Below are 26,889 nucleotides of genomic sequence, written 5' to 3'. Positions count from 1 at the left end.
CCCATTGACACAATCATCTTTACAAACACGATTTATAAAACATAGGTATCTTCGGAATACAACTATTGCGTTATAACACAACTACCTACAATGATCAGCTCTGAGAAAGAAAAGACCAATTTTTAGACGAGTGTTAGAAAGTGAAATTTATTACAAATAAAATTTACCACAAGAATACATTTAATTTATTTTACAAGAGAAATTAGACTCACTTAGATATGAAAATAGCGAGAACAAAGTGTGGATCAAAAAAGTACTCAAACATATATATATTTATACACATATTCATTTTTTCCATGACAAAATTCTTAAAAACATTTAAATACTTGACAAATAGCTTCCAAAGCATAATTTAAATGGTTCCAAGTACAAATATACCAAATGAAACATTTTTACAAATGGTAATTAACAGCAACATTGAAAAACTGTATGATCAATATTGTTCCTGTACATTAATAACAGTAGTTTCTAAAACATCAGGCCATTGTTTATAATTAAGATAAAAAAACTAGAATTAGCAATTATAGTAACCCCCCCCCCCACAAAGTAGCAAACCAATATCTTCTTTCCCCTCTTAACAAAAGTCATGACATTTAGCATATATCAGGTGTATCTTAAATAAAAAGGCATATGCAATTGGCAAAATTACACAATTACACAAGCTCCGGGATCTGTTCGACAGGATAGTGGAACAACTGAGATGTATTAAATCTGTGGTAAGTCACTTTCACAACAACAGAGATAACAACAAAGGGGAGGATTGGGTAAAATCTGAAGCAATTAAAATGGGTTCATATTAGTTTGCCCCAATCTTCAGCACTTTGTTGCCAATTGAGAAAACAAAATTCAGCTGCTTTTGCAAGTTGGGATTTTTACCAAATAAACAAGAATCAATGGAGGAAGCAAAACAAAAAGAATCAGGTTTGCCTACGAGAATGGATTTTTTTTCTTTCAATGCAGTTTTCCTACATAATGTTATATACTTTTTAAGTACAGATTTCTGGGAAAGACTATTAAAATAAGCAAAGTTCCCCAATAGCCTATTTTGACAAAACAATATTTTTTTTCAATAACAATATGCTCTTTTAGTCTGCAAGTTTAGGAATAATTATTTTACCTCCAAAAATATTTAGTTATACAAGATTAAGGGAATCAATTTTGTGGTCATTAATTATTGCTTCCGATCTTGTGGTAAAAATACAGTTGCTTTTTATGGTATATTTCACATTTAAGATTATAAAATGTTTACAACCCCAGCTTCCCCCCCCCCCCACCCTACTACAATTTACAATGGCTGATTTTCTACTCTTAATTTAAGAATTCAGATACTGTATTTCAATGTTTGCTGTATTTGAGTTACCATAAGAATAATTATCTACAATTATTTCTGCTTAGCAGAGATATCATTGTGAAGAAATATTAAGCAAATGCTGCAAGTATTTACACCTACATACACAGCAAACCCAGCCACACAAGTGCAATGAAATACAACACCATTTCCCCCAATAGCCAGGATCTCCGATTTAGATGGTGTTCAATTTCAGTTGTTCTTCAAGCTTCAGAACATCCAAGGGTGGAATTTTTGCCACTTCAAAGAAAACCCTAATTTTAAAAAAAAATCAAAATGCAATTAAAAACACTCAAGGACAATGCATTTATAGGAAAATAATACAGATCTTACAAAGACTCAGAAATGCCTGAACAAGTTACAATTCAGTGCCCCACTTACTCTCACAACATAGTTCTTAAGCTAGGGCCACAAGTCAGGCAGGTCTTGTGAACTGGTATTCATTTTTTTCTTTGTCAGATTTTAGTAACAATGCAAAGGACTCAGATGCCATCTTCCAATTACCTATTCTTTATTGGTATCACCATCAAAAACAAAAAAAAAAGACAGTGCTAGAGTAACTCAGCGGGTCATACAGCATCTTCAGAGAACATGGATAACTGAGTTTTCAGATTGGGACCCTTCTTCATGCCCAAACCTAAAATGCCACCTACCCATCCTCTCTAGAGATACTGTGTGACCTGCTCAGTTATTCCAGCACTGTCTTTTTTGTAAACTAGCATCTACAATTTCTTGTAGCCACCAATACAGACAAAATGGAATATCAAAAAAGATGAGAAAATTAGGATTAAGATTTGGATGCCCAAATTCACAAAAGGGCAATGGGTGGACATAAAATGCAAAATGACCAGTGACACATTGATACTGACAGTTGAATCTTGTATTCAGCATTGTTGCCAATAATGTGTCCTCCTGACCTGTTCAACATTAAAGCCGTTTTCTGTAAATTCACTTTGTACTTGTACAAGGTCAAAATATGGAAGGTATATTTCACAATAGTCACTATCGGCTCCATGTGGCGTAGGGTATTGGACATTCAATCTCAAAAAGGATATTAGTTTTAAAGAAGGCGCAATGCAACATCATGAGAATATGGGGGAAGGAGGGGATAAGAGCAGATGGAGATATAATTTAATTAAGGTCTTTACTCAGAGAGTGGTAGCTGTGTGGAATGAGCTTCCAGTGAAGGTGGTGGAGGCAGGTTCGTTTTTATCATTTAAAAATAAATTGGATAGTTATATGGATGGGAAGGGGATGGAGGGTTATGGTCTGAGCGCAGGTATATGGGACTAGGGGAGATTATGTGTTCGGCACGGACTAGAAGGGTCGAGATGGCCTGTTTCCGTGCTGTAATTGTTATATGGTTATATGGTTTAAAATAAAGAGGTACAGCCTTTATCAGAACACAGCCATGCAGACTAGAGTTTGAGAAGCTTTTATCATGCAAAGGGCAGTGCAGATCTGAACCACTCATGCACAAAGGCTGTGTTGCATGCTAGGTCAATAGTCTGGTTCTGGATAATGTCCCAAAAGATACCAATTATCCACAATCTAATTGACCCAGTGAGTTTATTGGCTTCATTCCGGAGCTATAAAGCAATAAATCATAATAACCTTTTATTAATTGAAAGAGTTACCAATGCCTTGATCTTGGACTATCACCAGGTGAGATGCATAATGTCCACCACTTACTTGTGAGCATACTTGTACCGCACAGCCTTCAGCTTTTCATTGGGCTTACTGTAAAGTAAAAGGTTCAGTCTCCTCATCAGCGAGTGCAGATCAGTGAACTGGTATCCGGTGTAATGTTGTAATGTTGGAGTCTGAAACAAAGCCGCATTTTCCAAATTCACAGGTTTTTTTAAAACTGCAGCAGATTTTGTGAATTTATTAGCTTATCCTGTCCTCAAAGTCATACATCAAAACTAACAGGCAAGTCAGATACACGGTGGTGTAGTACATCGGAATCATAGCACATCCCTGGTGTTGAATCTGTTTATTTCAACAGTACTAATTATAGGAAAATACAAGGTAGAAGCCAACTGCACTTCCTGAAAGGGAAGGGAAAAAATGAAAGTGGGAAATGTAATCTAGCAAACTCTCCAACGTCAGACCATCAAGAGACTTGGAAGCTGTTGGTTTGGAGTCCTTGTAATAATAGCGACCTCACACCATGTCAGGTTATACACTCTTTATTTAGAATAAACTACAAGCTCTCACTTGAGAGTTCACTTCAGACTGCGGAGTGCAGTAGACAGCGACGCTAATAAGCTAGTGGGCGCAACTACAAAAGCATGACTCATAACATGAGCCACTAATCAACAGAAGCACAGAAGAGATCTATGTATTTGGTCAAAGATGACAACAAAAAAAGATGTTGAGAAACAGAAAGTTACACTGCAACTAATAATAAACGATAACCACCACTTACCCATCCTCCAAGATCTTTCATCTTGAGGGCCAATAGAAGGCAGGATGAGGCCAGTTTGGAAGCACTTTCCCAAATAAACTCATATTCCTGCAGAGTTAACTCACAGATGTAGCGGGCAAGAGTCAGTGTCTCAAGGTTGGCTCTGGCACACTGCAAACATCAATATTCAGATTGTGAGATGGTATATACAAATTAATCTTACAAAGTACAACAAACTAAGTACAAACAGTTGTGCAGATTCTTTGACAATTCAAAAACAAACAAAAAAAAGGGTTTGGAAGGAAGCCCATTTGCCCAAATGGTGCTGCATACATTTGCTTTGTGTCAAAGTCAGAGATGTTCAGACCAAATAGATCTGGAAACAGGCTCTTTGACCCACCTTTTCATGCTGACTAAGTTGGCATACTGATCTAGTTCCATTTGTCCCGTTGCCTTCAAAACCCTCCCTATCCATGTAACTGTGCAAATGTCTTTTAGTAGTCACAATTGTAAATGCGTGGGAAGGAACTGCAGATGCTGGTTTAAACCAAAAGAGACACATAATGCTGCAGTAACACAGGCAGCATCCCTGGAGAGAAGGAATAGGGGACATTTCAGGTCGAGACCTTCCTCCAGTCTGAAGAAGGGTCTCAACCCGAAACATCACCCATTCCTTCTCTCCAGAGATGATGCCTGTCCTGCTGAGTTACTCCAGCATGGTGTGTCTACCACAATTGTAAATGCTTCTTTAGCTTCCTCTGGCAGCTCATTGCAGATTTGGGCTACCTCATGTGTGATATGGTTGCTCCCAATATCCTTCTTAAATCTGTTTAAATCTTTATAAGTAAACCATCTACATTTATGCCCAAGTTTGTATTTATAAAGACCACATATACCCAAGGAACTCCAATGATCACAATAGTATTTTCAGACTATATATATTTATTTTGTATAATATATTTTGTGACCAGTCGAGTTCCTCAGGGATATATAGTATTCTCAGGAATGGTCTTCATCAACCAAGGTGCCAGTTGGAACTCAATCTACGAGTCCTACTTTGACTCTCTACTCTTCACGTCTGTCATTCTTCTCAGAATAATTACATCTCAGCTCCCCAACCATGGGAATAGAAAGAATAGTTTTGACACGGTAACTGCACAATTACATCCCAGAAGCAGCCAGTTCCTCGAGAAGGGGATAAGTAAACAATAATATTGTATTTAGGGTCAAATAACATTCTCATTGATATGAAGCAATCAACCTTTGCATATCTCCTCAAGAATCGATAGGCCACCGGAACATTGATGTCAAACTTTAGAGTTCGGAGAATGTTCACTTCCATTGCAAGTAGCTCTTCTCTTTGGTATGCATCATCACAAATGTATAGAAAGTCATCCATGCAGGGAGGGCACCGCTCCTAAAAGAATTACACCATTTAAAGAGCACAGTAACAGACCATTCAGGCCAACCAGTTCACAGTAGCTAACGTTGTAGGAAGGAAATGCAGATGCTTGTTTAAACCAAAGATAGGCAAAATACTGGAGTAACTCAGCGGGGCAGGCAGTGTCTCTGGATAGATGGTCTGGGTGATGTTTCCGGTCGAGACCCTTCTTCAGACTCAATCAGGGAGATACAGAGATAAGGAAAGTTAAGGCGTGAAAATGAATCAAAGGAGATGGAGACCAAGGGAAATGTAGAATAGATCATTGTTAGCTAGGGGATGGTAACAACAAAGCAAACAGATAAAGTGTAAATGAGGACAGTCAGACTAGTCAGAGAATTGGGAAGGGGGGGGAGGGGGATGGAGAGAGAGGGAAGGCAGTAGCTAATGTTTCACCAAGCCTCCTTCAGTCTTCATCCTAATCTATCAGCGTAACCCCCCCCCCCCCCCCAAATCCCTCATTCCTTGAGCTTGTCCAGGCTCCCCTTAACACACCTACCTTATTTACTTCAATCTCTCCCTGTGGTGATAATTTCCTACCACTATTTAGGTAAATGTGTTTCCATGAATCCTCAACTAAATGTATTGATTTTTTTCCTAAAATGCCATTCAGCTACTTTGGTTTAGCCACTCCCCAATCTCCTAAGAGTCCAAGCATATCTATCATTGTGTTCTCAGTCAAAGGCCTTTTGAAAATCTAAATAAATTAAAATTGTATTATTATTTGACTATTGTCATCTTAGAAAATAATAGCTTTAATCAAGGAAAGCCTCATGCCAACTGCTCATCGTCCATTCCCTCTACAAATGCTGCCTGACCCTGCAGAGTTGCTCCAGCACCTTATTCTGGTTCAAGATTCCAGTATCTGCAATTGCCAGTGTTACATTTGTACTGCAAACTCTAGAGTATGGGCCAAGAATGCTTCATCACTCTTCAATGGACAACACTTCCACCCCCATCCTGGGAATCACCTGGTGAACAATATTTTTGCATATACTCTATCCCAAGTTGTGAACAGTGGCACCCTGAGCATTGGTCCCTACACTATGCAGTCACAGTCTCCCAATCCAAACAAAATTAGCTATTCCTAGTTTTCTTTCAGTTAACCAATTCTGAAACCACACCAATACACAGTCTTTGACGAGCTTGAAAGTGAACTGAAAATCCAAATACACCACATTGACTGATCCCCATTATCGATGCTGCTTGGTACATCTTCAGAAAAGCTAGATTTGTTACACATTTCCATATCATGAAGTGGTGCCCTGCTACCAGTTTCTTAAGAATTAGCATTTTCTCCCAAGCTCTATGCAGGATAGGGAAAAGGATCAGGAAGAACAAAATCTGTACGAAAATGATGAAGTATGCTTACGTCGAACTTCGCAGCAATAAGGATTGCTGTAGAACCAAGCAGCTGCAATGTTTCCCTCATACACACAGCCTTGGCCAAAAAATGATCCACCAGCTTCACTGCCAGGTACAGAGTCTCATGATTCAACTCAAAATTTTCCTAAACAGAAAGAAGGGCTTCACATCAATGAATTATTTTGGGAGGTAATCAACACAATGCAAAATTATACAGTTTGCCACAGCATAGCCTGGTATGCGATAGTAATGAACCTCTTAAGATGACCGTCAGATGTACTATTTTAAGAAAGGAACCGACCACAATACCAAGTTACCACAGCAACTGAATTGTTTGTTCAGATCTAAATAAAATTGCAAGTACTTGTGTCAGAGAAACCAGCAAAAGAGGTCTGTTGGTCTAACATGGTTCAAAACCTCTTGGAATCCATAGGTGTAGAACTAGGGAGGTCATGCTATAGTTGTACAAGTAATCAGTCAAGCCATATTCAAAGTACTGTGTTCAGTTTTGGTCACCCTGTTACAGGAAAGATCTTGTTCAGCTGGAAAGGGTGCTGAAAAGATTTACAAGATGTTGCCAGGACTTGTGGGCCTGACATGGCTAGGCATGGAGCACAGGTGGATGACAGGTGCTCTCACAGAGGCATACAAGATAATGAGGGGAATAGATTGGGTAAATGCACAGGATCTTTAACCCAGAGTAGGGGAATGGAGAAACAGAGGGCAGAGATTTAAGATGAGGGGGAAAGATTGTAATAGTGGGCCAACTTTTATTTTTATACTGTGAACTGTGGGCCAACTTTTATTTTTTTAAATCACAAAGAGTGATAGGTGAATGGACCCATCTGCCAGAGGTAGTTACTATCACACGTATAAGATACATTTAGGCAGGTACATGGATATGATAGATTTAGAGGCATATGGGCCAAATGTAGGTAGGTGCGACTAATGTTGATGGGGCATGTTGGTCAGCATGGGCAAGTTGGGCTAAAGGGTCTGTTTTTATATTGTTTGACTGTTTATGACAATATATGGATGAGATCAGAGTGAGCCAATCTGTGTATACATACATACATACAGGTCATGTCAAGAAAACCAATTTAACAAAGAATGTCAATTGGTATTGCTTCTTTGGACTACTAAAAAGGCATTTAACAAAGTTCCATACTAGTAAATTAAAGTTAAATGTCAGGGGATTTATTAATTTATATGATTGTTGAGGCAGTGGAAGACAGGGTTATTGGATATAAAGAAATCGGAAACGGGGATGACGCCCAAGGATCAGCCCAGGGGCAACAAATTACCTAAATAGCAATGGTGCATCAGGGTAAAGTGTATTGAATGTCATAAGCAGGGCACCCCAACTGTTCGTGACCCAAACAGTTCGCAAGTCATAAATTCAGCTGCCCAGCAATACATTTAAATAATAATGTAGCCCGTTCAAGGGCTACACATGGTAAAAAACAGGATGTTTAACTCAGCCATTCAAATATTGCCATGAACCAAGTCACGTACAGCAGACTATGGCTGCAACCCCAACAGCCGGCAAATCCATCCCACCGGGCATCAAAATGTGTACTCGTATCTATGAGCTGTACACAAACCAGACATTCATAACCGTGGGAGGTCCTGTACCTCTCCGATTACACAATACAAATTTGTGAATGAATAGAGATTTGTTTTGCAGTGGCATCTTTCATGATTCCCAGATGTCCCAAGTACTTTAAAGCTGCATTTATCAGTAATGTGACCTAATTACAGTCAAATGTATATAAAAGAGCCCACAACTGCTGTGGTCTGATGTGTTTTTCTTGGCAGTCCATGTGTGGATTGAGAGATAAATATTGGACAGGACACTGGAGAACACTGTGAGGAGGAGTTATCATTGGATGTTTTAAAAATACCCGAGAGCACAATTGGAGCCTCCACTTTATTTGAAAGACAGCAGCATCTCATCAGCTTGGCACTGGAATCTTAGTCCAAAAGTGTGCTATACCAACCTGTACTTCAACCATCCAGTCCACCAAAATGGCTCTCATCTCAATATTCAGGTCAAGCTGCTTTTCCATGTAGCCTTTCAGCACAAATTTCATCTGCCAGGCACAAAAATCGTATTGTCATGAAATGGATCACAGCAATGATTCATTTTAAACACACACAACCAAATTCTTACAAGATGTAAATAAAAGTGAACCTAGCACCAGTCCATAAATTTCTTGCACACTTCAATAAGATCACCCCTCGGCCTACTACACTATAAAAAAAAAAGCTCCTGCCTATTCAACCTCTCCCCCCAACTGAAGCCCACGTTGCATCCTGGTTAATGTCCTTTGCATCCATTCATCCTATAGCTGAGCGATCGGAACTGCAAGTGTGGTCTCACCAACAACTTGCACAGCAGCATAACGATGCCTCAACTTTTATACCCAATATTCTTCTCAATGAAGCAAGTGTGGCAGACTGAAGAGTCCCAACCCAAAACGCCACCTCTTCATGTACACCAGAGATGCTGCCTGACCAGCTGAGTTATTCCAGCATTTTGGCTTTTTGTGCCAAATGCCTTCTTCACCACAATACCCATCTGAACAGCCACATTCAGGGAACCACTCACCTGTACTCTCAGTTCTCTGTGGTGCGTCACTCTCCAGAGCTCTGACTGTGCAAGTCTTGCCCTGTGGGTTTGACATGACACAGGGCAACACCTCACACTTGTCAGTTAAAATCCAATTGCCATACCTTGGCCCACTTTGCCAACTAATCTAGACTTTGACATAAACTCAGATAAGGATCCAAAAAGAAAAACATATTCCCGCTTCCCTTATGGTCATTTCCTACTGCCTGACTGATAGATGATAACAGAATGTATTATTTCTTTCACCCCAGCAAACCTCAATCCTGGCTAGCACTTCACAGTACCAGCTTGGATTGCAGAAGTGCCATGCATAGGAGCATTTGCACCATCTAACAAACAAACCATGTTGTGGTCACAAACTCAAACAAATCCATTTATTCATCCCAAAAATAAGTTGACAGCATATTTTTTTTAAACCAGCAACCATCAGTTTAACTTCTTATATTTAATCTAGTACGACAAATGTTCCATGTTCGCAGCAAGTCACAAGCAGGAGATTAGATTGCTCTCATAATCTACAGTACCAGCAGCCATATTGTAATCCAGTTATTTACCAGGATTGTGTTTATTTAAAAAAAAAATCCAAATGTTAAAACAAAAAGTAGCTAAACCCTTGAGGGGCTTTTGAGTAGAGGCTATTTGTGGGTGCTTTTGTCATATTTCCAAAATCAAAATTATTGTTCAATGATAAAATAAGAGCACCGAGCTTTATCATGTAATTGTACACTATGGATGGCTCGATTATAATCATGTTTTGTCTTTCAGATGATTGGTAAGCAAGCAACAAATTTTTTTCCCTGTACGTCGGTACACGTGACAATAAAATAAACATTACATGTATAATCAGGAACCTAACATTCTTGCTACAAAATCTAAAATAATAGTTTTTGGAACAGCAAGTTCTAAATATTAGCAGACAACCTACCTCCCGCTCTTTCATGTAATCAAATATATCTTTTGCATAGATTGAATTTAGGAATGGATCATTCAGGTTCTCCTCATCAACGTCTTCATAGGGAGTAGGCTGCAAAATAAATCCAGATTAGCAGATAGCACTCATGAACTCGGCAAGAACATAACACTAGTTGTTCCCCAAAATTAACCATCAAAAGTAACAATATCCATTAAACCCAGGCATTGGTTATGTTACAAATTATTATGAACTGTCTGCTAACTCAATGGGTACTGAATGTGTTTGTCAACTCCAATAAACTTCAGACATGGGCTATCATGTTAGATTACAATAAAGAGTAACCCTATTGTGACAATGCTTTGTTCTAACATTTCAGCTGACTGCTTGTGTTTTTATTTTAATAAATCTCATATTTTATAAAGTTGCATCGTGAGTTCCTAACTTTTATACTCAATGCCCCAAATGATGAAGGCAAATATACTATGTGGCTTATTTATCTACTTGTGCTACTACTTTCCGAGAACAAAAGACGTTGATCCTAAAAATTCATAAGGAATTGTTAGCAGATGTGAAAGCTCAGTAAGCTAGTGGCCAGTCAGAATTGCAGAATGAGAGAACATCCTAAAGAGTTTTTAAAATGTCTCAATATTGTTGATCTTTGGCATTAAAAGGTATTTGGTTCTTCAGTTTGATTACGAGAATTTCCAAGGTAAGAAACTGGACCTATGCTTCAATGATATCTAGATATCATTAATAAAAATGTTTAAAATTAATTCAGTTAACTCCCAAATGAGGGAATGCCAGAAGCTTAAATGCTACCCAGCAATGGTGTGTAAGATACAGAATTTATTCATAGCGTTCAGGCCAAATCAATAACTTCAGGATTAAATCATTGGGGGTTTTTTTTTTTTTACTCTTTATCAACAACGCAACTTACTTTGTTCTGGGGCCTGAAGAGCATACTTAAAAGTAATCTAATGTTGAACAAAAGCACACAATGACAGTTTGAAAAAAAATTTAATGTGTAGAACATGTGCCACACATCACAAACATTGCTCTTTTACTATTCAGGCTGAAGAAGGGTGCCGACTCTAAACGTCACCTGGTCCATTGTCCTCCAGAGATGCTGCCCGACTCGCTGAGTTACTCCAGCACTGTCCTTTTTACCGAGCCTGTTTGAGATGTTTCTGGTGCAGAATTGTTGGTGAGTGAATTCCACATGGCCCATCACTTCACTTAAATTTATTGGAGCCAATAATTTGTAATGTGGCAGTGGCTTCTGCTGACAGATTCTCTAGAAAATCGCGCATCATGATTACCTGTACTTCTGCTGATTTAGCAACAGCATCCGATTTTTCCTCAGGTACTTCTGGTGTCTTGGGCGATTTCTCTATTGCGTTTTGAAGACGCTCCTGAGGAGCTTTGGTCCCTGTGCTAAAAGGAGAAAGGGGAAATGGAAGATGTATTTAGCATCATCATGGCTTTGCCATTAATTATAGAGCCTGTGACATCTGACAAGGAAGATTCCTCACAACAACATTAGTGCCAGAAACATAGAAAATAGGTGCAGGAGGAGGCCATTCGCCCCCACGAGCCAGCACCGCCATTCATTGTGATCATGGCTGATCGTCCCCTATCAATAACCCGTGCCTGCCTTCTCCCCATATCCCTTGACTCCACTGGCCCCTAGAGCTCTATGTAACTCTCTTAAATCCATCCAGTGATTTGGCCTCCACTGCCCTCTGTGGCAGGGAATTCCATAAATTCACAACTCTCTGGGTGAAAAAGTTTCTCACCTCACCTTAAATTACCTCCCCTTTATTCTAAGACTGTGGCACCTGATTCTGGACTCGCCCAACATTGGGAACATTTTATAACTGTAGTTGGTTGCTGCAAAGACCGTTTCCTCACTGTATCTCTAAACTAAACTAAAGCACCCAGAGTAAACCCATGTGGTTTCATGTGGTCATAGGGAGAAGGTGAAAACTCCACAGAGGTCAGAATAAAACCCAGGAGAGCCAAAGTTTAGGAGTTACTCAACAAAATAATAACAATTTTAGAAAGCAATCCTCGGACACAAAGTGTATTAGCATTTGCAAATAAAGGCGAATAGAATTATAGTGGATATTTTTATGCAATGGGTAGAGTACAGTATACATTCTCAATACATTGTACATTCAGATTGAGAGAAAAAAAGATAGAGTAATCCAATTTTATTGGGATATGTATTTAACAAAAGGTAATTTGTAATTATTGTATCTCAATTATTGTTTAGAGACAAATTATAGGAGGCGATTTAGCAATGGACCCAAACTTGATGTCAGCAGCAACCAATCCAGACTCACTTGCTAACAAAAGTGGCACGTAGGAACTTGCCTTCCAGCAATCTGTTGTCAGCCTAAGGAGGGGGGTTGGATTGAGAGCAAGAGGCCCTGAGTGGCAGCAAGATCTCATCATAAGGAACTGGGCAAAATTCCCCACACCACCCACCTCACCTCCAGAGCAGCTTGTCAAACTTGGAATGGAATCTAATGTCAGGAGCTTAATTTAAAATCCAAAACATTTACAATCACCAGGGACCCAAATATTTAACTAAAATCCATGAAATAAGGGTGGCACGGTGGCGTAGCAGTAGAGTTACGTACTTACAGCGCCAGAGACCCGGGTTCAATCCTGACTACAGGTGCTGTTTGTATGTTCTCCCTGTGACCTGCGTGGATTTTCTCAGAGATCTTTGGTCTCCCACACTCCAAAGATGTAGGCAAATCGGCAAAATGTAAATCACCGCTAGTGTGTGTAGGATGCCGTTAGTGTGCAGGCAACCAACGCTTGTTGGTTTCCGCACTCTATCGCTAAACTAAACTAAACAAGAAAACACTCACTTTCCTTGCAGAACCTGTATGAAGTCCATTTGGGACAGGTTCAATGGACTGATTGACACTGCCATTGGAAGAATCCAATATCAGAGCAGCAAGTTCTCAAGTTTTACATTTTCACAGGAATCTGAATCTGAGAGGTAATTACCTAGAGAAATGCTCATGGTTCCAAGATAGAATTGCTGATATTTCCTTATAAGGTCTGACAATGAATGGAATAAAGTTCTAGCCTGTCCAACGTTTCCCTGGTGAGTATTGTGGAAGAGAATAGACAATAGGTGCAGGACTTTGGTGACTTCCCACACAGTGGGAAACTTTGATTCTGCTGTGTGGGGATGTTTTATGTCAAACCCTATAGTGTGTTGTGTCCCTTATTTTTATTGTATGGCTGTATGGGAATTTCATTTCACTGTGCCATCTGGCACATGTGAAGAATAAATCTATCTTGTATCTTGAGTAGGCCTTTCGGCCCTTCGAGCCAGCACCGCCATTCAATGTGATCATGGCTGATCATCCCCAATTAGTACCCCGTTCCTGCCTTCTCCCCATATCCCCTGACTCCGTTATTTTTAAGAGCCCCATCTAGCTCTCTTGAAAGCATCCAGAGAACCTGCCTCCACCGCCCTCTGAGGCAGAGAATTGCACAGACTCACCACTCTCTGTGAGAAAAAGTGTTTCCTCGTCTCCGTTCTAAATGTCAGCATTCTAAACTGTGGCCCTTGGATCTGGACTCCAACATCGGGACACGTTTCCTGCCTCTAGCGTGTCCAAACCCTTCAATCTTATATGTTTCAATGAGAATCCCTCTCATCCTTCTAAACTCCAGAGTGTACAAGCCCAGCTGCTCCTTGTAACCTTGTAAACCTGTGCCCACTCCCCCAACCTGTCCAAGTCACCCTGTATTCTCAGGATCAGAATCTAGGAGTATATAGTTCCCAGAAAGTGGCATCACAGGTGGTGAAAAAGGCTTTTGGCACATTGCCCTCCATCAGTCCGAGAAATTAGTACAGAAGCTGGAATGTTATGTTACAGCTGTACAAGACATTGGCCGGGGGTATTGTGTTCAGTTTTGGTCATCTTGCTATGTGAAAGATGCTATTAAGCTGGAATAGGTGCAAAGAAGATTTACCAGAATGTTGCCTGGTCTCAAGGTCCTGGGCTAGAGAGTGAGGTTGAGCAGGCTATAACAACATTCCTTGGAGGGCAGGAGGCAGTAGGATAATCTTATAGATATGTATGAAACTATGTGGGGAATAGATGGAGATATTTGTCAGCTCCACCCATGTAGCCTCCACCTGCCTTGCTACTGCATTGGATCCCGTCCACCTTCCATTCTAGTTGAAACCTTTCCGAGCAGCACTAGCAAACTTGCCCACCAGGATATTGGTTCCACTCCAGTTAAATGCAACCCACCCCTCTTGTACAGGTCACCTCTGCCCCAGATGGGTTATAGGTATGTTGGGGCACAATGAACTATCAAAATGGATGCTTACCAAATTTGGAGAGTTATGTGTGTTTGCAAGAACTGCCTCAGTTCAGTTACTCAATTCATTTTTAGTGCAGTTTTCAAAGAACCTAGGAACATTAAGGCAAAACTGCAGAGGCAGCAAAATACTTACACATTTACTTAAACCTAGAGAAATAACAAAGATATACTCTGTGAAATAACACTTTTAGATCAGAAGCCTATTGATTTGAACACATTAGAGCGCTTAAGGAGGTTCTCGACCCGAAACGTCACCAATTCATTCTCTCCAGAGATGCTGCCCGTCTCCAGCTTTTTGTGTCCATCTTCAGTTTAAACCAGCATCTGCAGTTCCTTCTTACACATTAGAGTGCATCACTGTGCAATTGAAGCATTCAGGTTGAGACAGCAAGATCCCAAACAACTGTGGTGAAGCATGCCAACATTAAAACAACATACTGCAAAATGGGAAAATAATTCCCCCAGTCAAACCACTTGGAGGAAACATAACCACAGCTCCATCCAAGACCGCAAGAAATTGCTGAGACTTGTGGATGCAGCCCAGTCCATCACGCAAACCAACCACCCTTCCATTGAGTCCATCTACCCTTCATGCTGCATTGGCAAGGTCCAGCATAATCAAGGACTAGTAACACCGTTTCTTCTCCCCTCTGGCAAGAGGTACAGAAGTTTGAAAACGCATACCTCCAGATTCAGGGACAATTTCTTCCTACCCGTTATCAGGCCACCAAACCATCCTTTCACCAACTAGAGAGCAGTCTGGACCTACCATCTACCCAACTGGAGACCTTCAAACTGTCTTTAATCGGACTTTACCTAAATGTTATATACCGTGTCTACACCGTGGACCGCTTGATTGTAATCATGTACAGTCCTTTAGCTGACTGGATAGCACACAAAAAAGCTTTTCACTGCACCTCAGTACACATGACAATAACAAAACTAAAATAAATAAAAATATTCCCGTTATTGCAGCAACCAACTACAGTTATAAAACAAATCATTGAGAATTTTTAAAGAGCTTTCATCATGATATACAGTGCAATTGCAAGCAGACACACATGAACACAAATACACAGGAGAAGGATACTCACCTTCTTTGATTCTCAATGTTTTGCAGTGCTTCTTGTCCACTGCAACCCTTTTGAGTTTTCTTACTCACCACCTTCCCACCTTTTCTCTTTGTAATCAGGATTTGTGCTTGGCTTTGCTTAGCCTATGAGGGGTGCAAAGAAAAAGATCAGGTTTAAACAACTTTCAGTTTTTCAAATTTCTAGAAGCTTTTTTTTGTGTTAAAGAAAGGATGCCACTCATTTATTTTGTAACAGAAGAACATGGTTGCAAACATACATTTGTGAGGTCTTCAAATGCAGATCTTTTTTTAGGACCACCTTGGGGTGATGAGGGGGACCTTTTGATTTGAAGATCACCATCCTAAAGAAGAACAAAGCCATAATTATGCATTTCAAAACATTAGCTATGATTATTAAAATATTCCACATGAATTATGCAACAGAAATGTCAAGATGTCCATGTGCTTATTACTGCCAAGGTATTCAATTTGCATGGTTATTAATCCTGTCCATGGCTATCCTCAGGTTCCTCAGACTGATTTTGCAGTGGCAGCAGTCAAAATGTAGTAACAAGGAATCCTTCCGAAGGATCCAAACCTGAAATGCCACCCACCCATGTTCTCCAGAGATGCCTCCTGACCCACTGAGTTACTCCAGCATTTTGTGTCTTTCTTTGGTGAACTGGCATCAGCAGTTTCTTGTTACTAGTCGTTGAAATGACATCCATAATATCAGTGCCCAAGAAGACATGAGACGCATCAACTTCTGCGTTAGCAAAGACCAGGAGCCAATTCAGCTTACCTACCGTCACAACAAATCAACAAGGGATGTGATGTGTAGGAAAGAACTGCAGATGCTGGTTTAAATCGAAGGTAGACACAAAATGCTTGAGTAACTCAGCAGGACAGGCAGCATCTCTGGAGAGAAGGAATGGGTGACATTACGGCTCGAGGCCCTTCTTCAGACTATTGTCAGGGGAGGGGGGTGGGGACCAAAGATAGAATGTAGTCGGAGACAGTAAGACTAGTGGGAGAACTGGGAAGGGTGAGGGGGAATAGAGAGGGAAAGCAAGGGCTATCTGAAGTTAGACATGTGATGTCACTGGCCCTCCACTCAGAACTGGATCACTTGTACAACAAGAACATACACAACAGACTCAGCGACCACAGCTCAGTACTCAAAACCATCATCCACTCTAAACTAATTGTCAACTCAGGGGTCCGTTATTTTCTTTCTTCTTTCTTTTCTTTTCCTTCTCTCTCGTTTATCATATAGAAACTTACAAAATCCTTAATAGGTTGGATAGGCAAGCTGCAGGAAGATTGTTCCCAATGTTGGGGAAGTCCAGAACAAGGGGTCACAGTTTAAGGATAAGGGGGAAATCTTTTAGGACCAAGATGAGGAAAACATTTTTCACACAGAGAGTGGTGAATCTGTGGAATTCTCTGCCACAGAAGGTAGTTGAGGCCAGTTCATTGGCTATATTTAAGAGGGAGTTAGATGTGGCCCTTGTGGCTAAAGGGATCATGGGGTATGGAGAGAAGGCAGGTACAGGATACTGTTGGATGATCAGCCATGATCATATTGAATGGCGGTGCAGGCTCGAAGGGCTGAATGGCCTACTCCTGCACTTATTTTCTATGTTTCTATGAATAGTACCAACCACAACTCTATCTCAGCAATGGACTTTTTATAGGTTGCACATGTATTTTAGCTTACTCTCTTCTGGTCTGATAACCTAGTATGTGTTGTTTTGTTGCATTGATGAACTTGTAAAGCTACAGCAAGCAAGAATTTCATTGCTCCATTCCATACATATGACAATTAAACACTCTTGAGTTGATTTGTATGTTCACTATATTAAATGTAAGGGTATTTTCACTATATTATTCATCTTACCTTTTCTATTATAGATGGCTCCTTTCCAAATTTTTCATGTTGAAGGCTCTTTGTCTTTGAAACTAGAGGCATTGCTTCGACAACCTGAATTGCCCCTATGAAAGGAAGGGTGAAGAGAGAAAGAAGAGCAGGTAACAACTTGGATTAACTAGAGCAAGAGATCCAGTGTGCCATTAAGAACGCAAGAGCAACATCATGCCAAAGAACTCCAGTCAATAATCAAACACAATTTTTGTTTCAATATTTATGTTGACTCTATGACTCTTTCCAAGGCTACTTAGTTCTTGACTTCAGACCAGCATTTCCCAATTACTGGCATCAGGCCAGTAATTCCTCATTTTTTCTATCCCTCCATTTCTCACTAGTGGTCACATTATCTACAGTCCAATCCAATTCCAGAATCTAGAGAATATTGGAAATCAATGACTGTGCATTTGCTCTACGTCTTCTTAGGCAGTCCCAGGGACTAAGAATTACTTGCTTTCACTCTGGCTTTATGGGTTCTAACGTGGCTGCAGTGGCAGACTGTTCCCATTGGGGCAGGTAAGGACATGTTGAGGTGATCTCTAGATAGTCCAGAGGACCTTCCTCAAAGTTCTCAGCACATTCCACATACTCATTTTCCCTTAGCAACTGCAAATTAGCAATGGACCAGAGATTGCAGGAATCAGAATCAGGACTCCTTTTCAAGGAGGTTTAGAACACATCCTTGGTGTCTTCCCATGTCCATGTCAAATAAGAGAATGTCTATTTTGGGAATTTGATGTCAGGCAAGTAATTAACATGGCCTTTAACCAAGATCTTAATGCAGCGGATATTGGTTGACCTGAGAGATTTGGAATATTTTGGAGGACCAAGAATCAAGATACTTGCATCGGCTCGCCGATATTCCAAAGAATGTGAAGGATTTTGCGGAGACCGCAATTATGGTATTTTCCCAGTCCTCCGAGTTAACCACTGAAGGCAATCTAGGTCTCAATAGCGTAAAGGAGAGCAGGGGTGGGCTCTTTAAAAAAAAAAGGCTACGTGCCGCAGCACAAGACACAAAACCAAATATCTCGTATCTCTGCACAAAACGTTAATGTTGCAGCTCTTCCAGTACGCCCCCTGCACTCATTGTGATTTAACGTCCCAATATCGCACACACACTGCTGGCAGCTGAGCTCACTCCACATCTTACAAGTAAATGCATGTTTACTAATGCAATAAAATCGAGAGGAATTTAAACAATTTACGAACCTGGCAAGCTTCAGGGAACGACGGAGGAACGCTTTAAAGCAGGGGTTCAATGTTCAGACTGTAGGGGAAGGTGGGGCGAGCACTGTTCTCGGGCGGTCCGTGCTCGGGGTGAAGGGGAGCACAGGGCGGTGAGGGTGTCGGCTCTTGAGCCCGAATGTCCGGACTGGTCTAGTCCGCTGGCCACTGCACTCAAACCAAAGATCCTATAGCGGACTCAAACCTCTCACATCCGGACGCGGCCCCGCAGCAGATTGATTTTTGAAAAGTGCGGCTTGCGCGATGCTCCTCCACCATTGGCCGAGGCGTTCGCCAATCAGCGCGTCCTCCCTACGCCATCTGCCGAAGACTTCGCCCCTCTTTCATTGGCTGCCGGCGCCGAGACTCTGACCAATCAACACGCCCTCCTCCGCCATTGGCTGCGAATGCCGAGGCGTTGACCAATCATCGCGTCCCCCTCCGCCATTGGCTGCGAGCGCCGAGGCACTGACCAATCAGCGCGCCGTCAGGATGCGTTGCTAACCCGCAGTTGCTAAGGGAGGGGCCTATTCGAATAGAACCCGCCAGGCCAAAGGGGCGGGGCCAGGGTGACACCTATTTAAAGGGAAATCTAGGCAACAATAGCGAATGGTGGGAACTGCAGATTAACAGCTGGGAAGGATGAACAGGTCCCCCAAGTAAAAAGAAAACTGGATGAAGTGCCAAATGATATTACTTAAAACTGCAACAATTGCGTTCACTAATTTAGTTTATTATTGTCACGTGTACCGAGGTACAGTGAAAAGTTTTTTGTTATGTGCTATTCAGTCAGCGAAAAGCATATACATGATTACAATCAATACGTCCACAGTGTACAGATGCAGGGGCCCTTGTTAGAAGTTCCTTGTTAGGATAAAGTTCCTTGTTTGAGACAACAAGTACCTCAATAATTCTTAATCCTGCTCTGTGGAAAGATAGATATCCTGGTTTTTAATGCAATTCTATTCTGGTGCATCCTCCCTCCCTCCAGTTAGCTTATTTGATTTGGTTCGAACCTTATGTAACTGGTCAGAGGTATTTAGAGAATCATTTATTACAACATCCCAAAGACATCCTCACATAATGGGCCTTGGTTTGGTTTTCTTTTTCACATGTATCTTATGGACCACAATTTGTTGATCCTTTGAGTGAAGGTCCCTCTCTCATAGAAACATAGAAAATAGGTGCAGGAGTAGGCCATTTGGCCCTTCGAGCCTGCACCGCAATTCAATATGATCATGGCTGATCATCCAACTCGGTATCCTGTACTCTCTCCTGCACTTTCTATCTGCTCAGTGGTGTGAGGATGCCACCAGAGTGTGTCTTCAAGGGTTAGTGCCTTTATTCAATGTTGTGTAGCAAAGTGATGGAGGATGTATTAGATTTCACAAGATCCCCTTATAAATGCTTGGTTCCCTTTTTAGATTGTTTCTGGGTGCAAACCACTTTCACCCATTTCCAACTGGCTATGGGTCAATTTTATGATTTCCTTTTGTCAATGATGCAATTGAACATTCACAGTAAATGAACTGCAATGCATGCTATTTATTCACCTGTTTTTTCTTCAGCAGATACCCGAAACATCACCTATTCCTTCGCTCCATAGATGTGTTAATCCTGGCCAAATTGGAGCAGCCAGGACATTAAAATTGAGTAAAGGCTTCTGTGCTGCTAGGCCATTTTGGTCAAGTTAAATGTGCCTTTTTCAAAACTGGGACAAGCTGCTCAATGGTGCCAGTTTGTGTGTGGCCAAGATAGGAGCTGCAGGGAAAGAATGAGACATCTGCAGGTTCTTACAATAAGGTGTAAATTGCATGTAACTGATTGGTTCAATGCAAACCAGATATACATAGTGTAAATAATGTTGCAAAACCTTATTTGGACGGTTGTTGATTGGTTTAGATGTTGAGCTTTGGCTGGGTTGTCTGAATCCCAAAGCACATGTTGCATAATTCATCTCTGTTAACTTCCATCTAGAAGCTTCACCAGATACACTGTATTAGTTACTGTGTTATTGGGTTAGGGAACTGTCTATCATGTACTGTGTTAATCAATATGTGTTATTGGACTGTATAGAGACCACCCCCATGTGGTTCGGCCCTTCAATGTTCGGGGACCTATAAAATGTAGCTCCCACGAGGTCCGATGTCGATCTTCTGGAGAATGCTTGGGACTGCGTGACCCTTTGGAGTGTCTCTGCTCGCACTAGGCTATAAGGGCTTGGCCAAGCTGATACAAGGATCGAACCCGCGGTGGTTATGTATAGGGGAACTGTTGTTGTGTTATCCAAAATAAAGTTTATTCATTCAAGTTCTTGATTCAGTATTTTATTGACTGTACTTTCAGTCACTAAAATACTGAATCAAGCACTTGACTGGGGGAGCTTAGAACAAGCTATTTACAGATGCTGCCTCACCCGCTGAGTTTCTCCAGCATTTTTGTCTACCTTCCAATTTTCCAGCATCTGCAGTTCTCTCTTAAACAAAGGTGGAAAGTGCTCAGATTATATGGTTCACTGTTGATGCTGGAAATCTGGAACATAACCAAAATACGGTTATGCTGGAAACACTCAGCATGTAGTCAGTATCTATTGGAAAAAATACAGATTTAATGTTTCAACGAAATAAATCCCTGTCCTGAAACATTAACTCTGTTTCTCTTTCCAGAGATGCTCCTGACCTGCTGAGTGTTTCTGGTACTTTTGGCATTTGTGTTTCAGAATAGGTAGCAGTATTTTATTTTTTTTAATGAGACACGAGTCAAGAATGTTTTATTATCATATGTTCCGAAAACAGAACAATGAAATTCTTACTTGCTGCAGCACCAGAGATATGTAAACATAGTACTCTGGAAAACCAGTAATAAACCACAAAGAAATTTCAGTATCTACATAAACATAAACGGGCAAACAAATAAACAATAATACCGCAACATCAAATAATGCCCCCAAAGGTCTATATAGTTTGGAGCCTATTTGGAGGTTGTAGTATTTAATAGCCTACAGGTTCTAGGATGAGAAGAAACTGGAAATAGTAATAAAAAGGAACTGGAAATAGTAATAAAAAGGGAGTCTTTGATTGAGGGGGTGAGACTGGAGTTGATAAGGGGAGTAGAAAAGGTCCGAAGAAGAGTCCTATCCAAAAGGTCTATCCATCCACCTATCCATTTTTTTCCAGAGATGCTGCCTGGCCCGCTGAATATGCATGTCTTGGAGGTGGGAAGGCCTAGAATACTTAGATTAGGTGGAAGATTTAATGGAAGGATCTATAACCATTGGAGTTTTGGAAGAATGAGAAGGCAGAGTTAGTTTGAATTGAGGTGGATTGTTTCTGAAACAGTGCATTGCCTCAAACTAGGGACCATGTTTATCTGAAGAAGGGTTTCGGCCCGAAACGTTGCCTATTTCCTTCGCTCCATAGATGCTGCTGCACCCGTTGAGTTTCTCCAGCTTTTTTGTGTACCTTCGATTTTCCAGCATCTGCAGTTCCTTCTTAAAGACCATGATTATCATATTGGACTTAGATAAAAACAATTTCTCGAATCTACATTATGGTGTGGGTCTCCTCCAGATGCTCTGGTTTCCTCTCACATCCCAAAGACAATCCAGTAGTTTATTGGCACGTAAATTATCCCTTAGTGTAGGTTATTGGATCAGAGATCAATACGTATTAGAGATATGGAGATGGCAATAAGCAGAGGGCGGGGGAGGGGTGGGTTGAACGCAACTGCTGTCCATGGGCTAGCACGAACCCTGTATGTTGAATGGTCACCTCTACTATTATGTTAAGATATACATGCCTGATATCGAGCGATTTTTGGACAAAAGGAATCAAGAGATATGGAAGATAGGCACAAAAAGCTGGAGCAAATCTGCAGGACAGGCAGCAACTCTGGAGAGAAGGAATGGGTGAAATTTTGGGTTAAGAGCCTTCATCAGTCTCGACCCGAAATGTCATCCATTCCTTCTCTCCAGCGATATTGTCTGTCCCGCTGAGTTACTATAACATTCTGTGTCTATCTTCAGTGTAATCCAGCATCTGCAGTTCCTTCCTGCACAAGAGATATGAAGTTGGAATGCAAAGTGGACAAATTAGATCACCAGCCTTGATGTATTGAAAGAGACTGCAACGTCCAGGTTCAGAAATAGCTACTTCCCCACAGCCATCAGGCTATTAAACTCAACTGAAACAAATCTCTGAACATTAATAGACCATTATCTGTTTATTTGCACTTTATCTGCTTATTTATCGATGTGTGTATATATTTATATAATGGTATATGGATTCACTGATATCTGTATTCATGCCTACTATATTCTGTTATGCTGAAGCAAAGCAAGAATTTCATTGTCCTATCTGGGACACATGACAATAAACTCTCTTGACACTTGACTTGAGCAGACTTCAGAGGATTTTTGCTTCTCAATGTAAGAAGATGGGCATGTAGGTGTTACAACAAAATGTTTTCATTCAGAGTAATGCAAAACTTCAGAATGCTCTACCACAATATTCTTGAGTGAGATCAGTTGAGTTTGAGGCAATCGAAATATTGAAGTGCAAATTCAGCCATGGTGAATCAAGCCTCACAGGCCATGTGTCCTATTAATTAAAAGAGATCTACAAAGAAGCATTTTTGTCGCCTCACCCGCTGAGTTTCTCCAGCATTTTTGTCTACCTTCGATTTTTCCAGCATCTGCAGTTCTTTCTTAAATATAAAAAAGGTTGTGTTATTTCTCCAATTGCTAACATATTATGAATAATTTCACCATTTCCTTTACTTGGGTCTCTGTGAAAGATAAGGTTTTGCTTTGACGAATGAATCATTAAGAACAGACAGGAAACGTGATAATCCTATATAGACAGATGAACGCAGTGCAGATCTCTAGAGTATTCTGAAACAAAACACATCCAACATTTGCACTCGACTCCAACCGACCAGTTCCGTTTTGATACCACAGATGTTGGTTTGAAGGAGGGCGGTTCCAATCCTGTTTGTCCCACCTCAACACCACTCCCATTGGTAAGCTTGTCTGCCACAGCCCCAGTCGGCAATTGCCCAGCCGTCAATCTCGGTGTAAACCCAGGAACCGGGTGTCAATCAGCATTGCAGATACGCCGAAGATTCAGCAGTACTGCAGAGCAGCCTCAGACCATCTATAAATCCCTCAGCAAAAGTTTAGCCAACAGTTAGAGTCTAACTTGAAAGCACCAGAGTTACAGAGGTAAGCGTCACCTGCCTGTTGTAAACACACTCAATGTATGTTGATGTTCATTTCAAAGGTGAATTTCAGATTTTTGTGGTTCATATCCCGCGGTTGTGAAAATGACGTTTTACCTTAATAATCTAAGGTTATAATTTATATAACCACAATGTTAATATTATTTTATTTTAAAAAAATCGGACATAGTTACTGCCTTGTTTATCTATAGGGACAGGTTTACATTCAGCATGATATTACCAGCTTGAGCCAACCCCTACCCAACCCAAGATGCAGGTGCTGAAAGTAACTTCTGCTCTGAGATGGCGGTTATGTTAAATATGTCTTAGGATGTGAGTCACAATCTTGTATCTTCCTTCACTGTTTACATCAAAGGCTCTTTAGTAAAACTTAATTTTTCTCGTCCAAAGATCATTTTTATTAAACTTTCCATCCCATGCCCATTCCAAGTTCACATTTGTGGCTTATCATTTGTTAAGGACAATTGACCAATTTACTAAATCAATAAAAGTCTTGAAGTAAATCATTATATCACTAAACATGTAACTGGTTGAAGGAAATATGTGTATGGTGTTCATTAACTGGGTAACTGTATTAAGTGTAGCAGGTTGCACTATCGCTATTGAGAAAGAGAGAATTGCTGTTACTATCAGCAATAAAATGCTAAAGAACAATATTTTTAAATACTTGCATTGCGTGTGATATCTGGAATTATTGTTTTTTACCATTCCCCTTTTTATTTATTTCTTCAAAATTTTTAACTTAAATGTATTTGTCTTAAAATGACAAACTCTAATCGGGTTACAAAGTTTAAATTTGTATTGAAAGTTACTCATAATCTTGTGGAGCGACACAGGAAGGAGCTCATTTTAAAAATGAGCTTCTACTTATTTTGAATATCATTTGTATAAGCTTTGTTGTTTCGTCTAAAGCAAGACAGAATATTTTAATGGAGTAAAATTAAATTTGATGTGCTATTGTAATAGAGAATTTATAACCTTAATATAAACACGCATGAGTTAACAGCATAATAGAAGTTGACCTTAATGCTCATAGTAATTGCATAATGTGCCATTTCAACCAGGCACATGAAGGATTTTGTAATTTTTGGCGGATACAGTTACAAAAGCTACTCTATGTAGAGTACCAATAGGCATTTAGATAATTGAGAGCTGGAACTTCCATACTCGTTGCTGTTCCTCCAAATAAACCCCGGTGGTCAGAATTGCGTGAAGTTTTACACTTCACGGGCATAAATTATCTCGGCCTTCAGTAGGTGAAGAACATGCATTAACATCTATAAAATGATTGCTTAGTTGACAAAATGCTATTTAGTCTGACAGTTTTGGCATAATTGGAATTTTGACGATTTTTCAAACGACCTTTATTAAAATGTTAACTCTTAAATGGATGCACTTGCACTATTCTTTATGCCATCCTTTTGGCTGGCAATAGTTAATATTAATCAATGGTTAATATGAATTCATTTTCATTGGGTTGCAAAGGAACGAGGTGCAAAGCTGTTGATAAATCTAAGTCGGGGTAAGAAATTATAATACCAACATTGTACAGCACCCTCCATAATATGTGGGGCAAAGATCCATCATTTATCTATTTGCCTTTGTACTCCCCAATTCGAGATTTGTAATAGAAGAAAATCACATGTGGTTAAAGTGCACATTGTCAGATTTTTTTAAAGGCAATTTTTATACATTTTGGTTTCACCATGTAGAAATTACATCTGTGTTTATACATAGTCCCTCCATTTCAGGGCACCATAATGTTTGGGACACATGGCTTCACAGGCGTTTGTAATTGTTCAGGTGTGTTTAATTGCCTCCTTAATGTAGGTATAAGAGCTTTCCTCCAAACTTTCCATCACCTTTGGAAACTTTTATTGCTGTTTATCAACATGAGGACCAAAGTTGTGCCAATAAAAGTCAAAGAAACCATTATGTGACTGAGAAACAAGAATAAAACTGTTAGACATCAGCCAAACCTTAGGCTTGCCAAAATCAACTGTTTGGAACATCATTAAGAAGAAAGAGAGCACTGGTGAGCTTTTACTAATCACAAAGGGACTGGCTACCAAGGAAGACCTCCATAGCTGATGACAGAAGAATTCTCTCTATAATAAAAAAAAATTCCCAAACACCTGTCCGACAGATCATGAACACTCTTCAGGAGTCAGGTGTGGATTTGTCAATGATCACTGTCTGCTGAAGACTTCATGAACAGAAATACAGAGGCTACACTGCAAGATGCAAACCACTGTTAGCCGCAAAGTTAGGATGGCCAGGTTACAGTTTGCCAAGAAGTACTTAAAAGAGCAACCACTGTTCTGGAAAAAGGTCTTGTGGACAGATGAGATGAAGATTAACATATCAGAGTGATTGCAAGAGCAAAGTATGGAGGAGAGAAGGAATTGCCCAAGATCCAAAGCATACCACCTCATCTGTGAAACACGGTGGTTGGGGTGTTATGGTCTGCGCATGTATGGCTGCTGAATGTACTGGCTCACTTATCTTCATTGATGATACAACTGCTGATGGTAGTAGCATAATGAATTCTGAAGTGTATAGACCCATCCTATCTGCTCAAGTTCAAACAAATGCCTCAAAACTCATTGGCCGGCAGTTCATTCTACAGCAAGACTATGATCCCAAACATGCTGCTGAAGCAACAAAGGAGTTTTCAAAGCTAAAAAATGGTCAATTCTTGAGTGGCCAAGTCAATCACCTGATCTGAACCCAATTGAACATGCCTTTTATATGCTAAAGAGAGAACTGAAGGGGACTAGCCCGCAAAACAAGCATAAGCTAAAGATGGCTACAATACAGGCCTGGTAGAGCATCACCAGAGAAGACACCCAGTAATTGGTGATGCCCATGAATCGCAGACTTCAAGCAGTCATTGCATGCAAAGGTTATGCAACAAAATACTAAACAAGACTACTTTCATTTACATGACATTG

General features: G+C 40.4%; 2 protein-coding genes across 3 annotated transcripts in view; one reads left to right on the top strand and one right to left on the bottom strand.

Annotated features, from left to right (window-relative positions):
- The window catches only part of si:dkey-171c9.3 (uncharacterized), a 64,334-nt gene that overhangs the window by 3,905 nt on the left and 33,540 nt on the right, over positions 1-26,889 (top strand). The window contains exons 2-4 of one of the 2 annotated variants that reach the window (XM_055643732.1): positions 11,181-11,313; positions 17,458-17,574; positions 20,266-23,918. The gene's annotated coding sequence lies outside the window, so the exon portion shown is untranslated. Of the gene's footprint in view, positions 1-10,235; positions 11,314-17,457; positions 17,575-20,265; positions 23,919-26,889 lie in introns of those variants that run through there. The other variant, XM_055643733.1, reaches the window with a different exon arrangement.
- Positions 134-18,966, bottom strand: ccnb3 (cyclin B3). Its single transcript, XM_055643734.1, has 12 exons — positions 18,683-18,966; positions 17,444-17,538; positions 15,822-15,905; positions 15,566-15,687; positions 11,429-11,543; positions 10,122-10,220; positions 8,565-8,657; positions 6,572-6,709; positions 5,020-5,175; positions 3,780-3,929; positions 3,041-3,171; positions 134-1,602 (listed from the first exon to the last, which is right to left on the bottom strand). The coding sequence occupies exons 2-12, from the start codon at positions 17,513-17,515 to the stop codon at positions 1,524-1,526; spliced, it is 1,239 nt and encodes a 412-aa protein (XP_055499709.1). The 5' UTR covers positions 17,516-17,538; positions 18,683-18,966; the 3' UTR covers positions 134-1,523.

The sequence above is a fragment of the Leucoraja erinacea genome, chromosome 12 (genome assembly GCF_028641065.1).
Source record: "Leucoraja erinacea ecotype New England chromosome 12, Leri_hhj_1, whole genome shotgun sequence".
Lineage (NCBI taxonomy): Eukaryota > Metazoa > Chordata > Chondrichthyes > Rajiformes > Rajidae > Leucoraja > Leucoraja erinaceus.
Note: the sequence above shows the minus strand (reverse complement) of the source record. Positions and strands in the feature narration are given on the sequence as shown.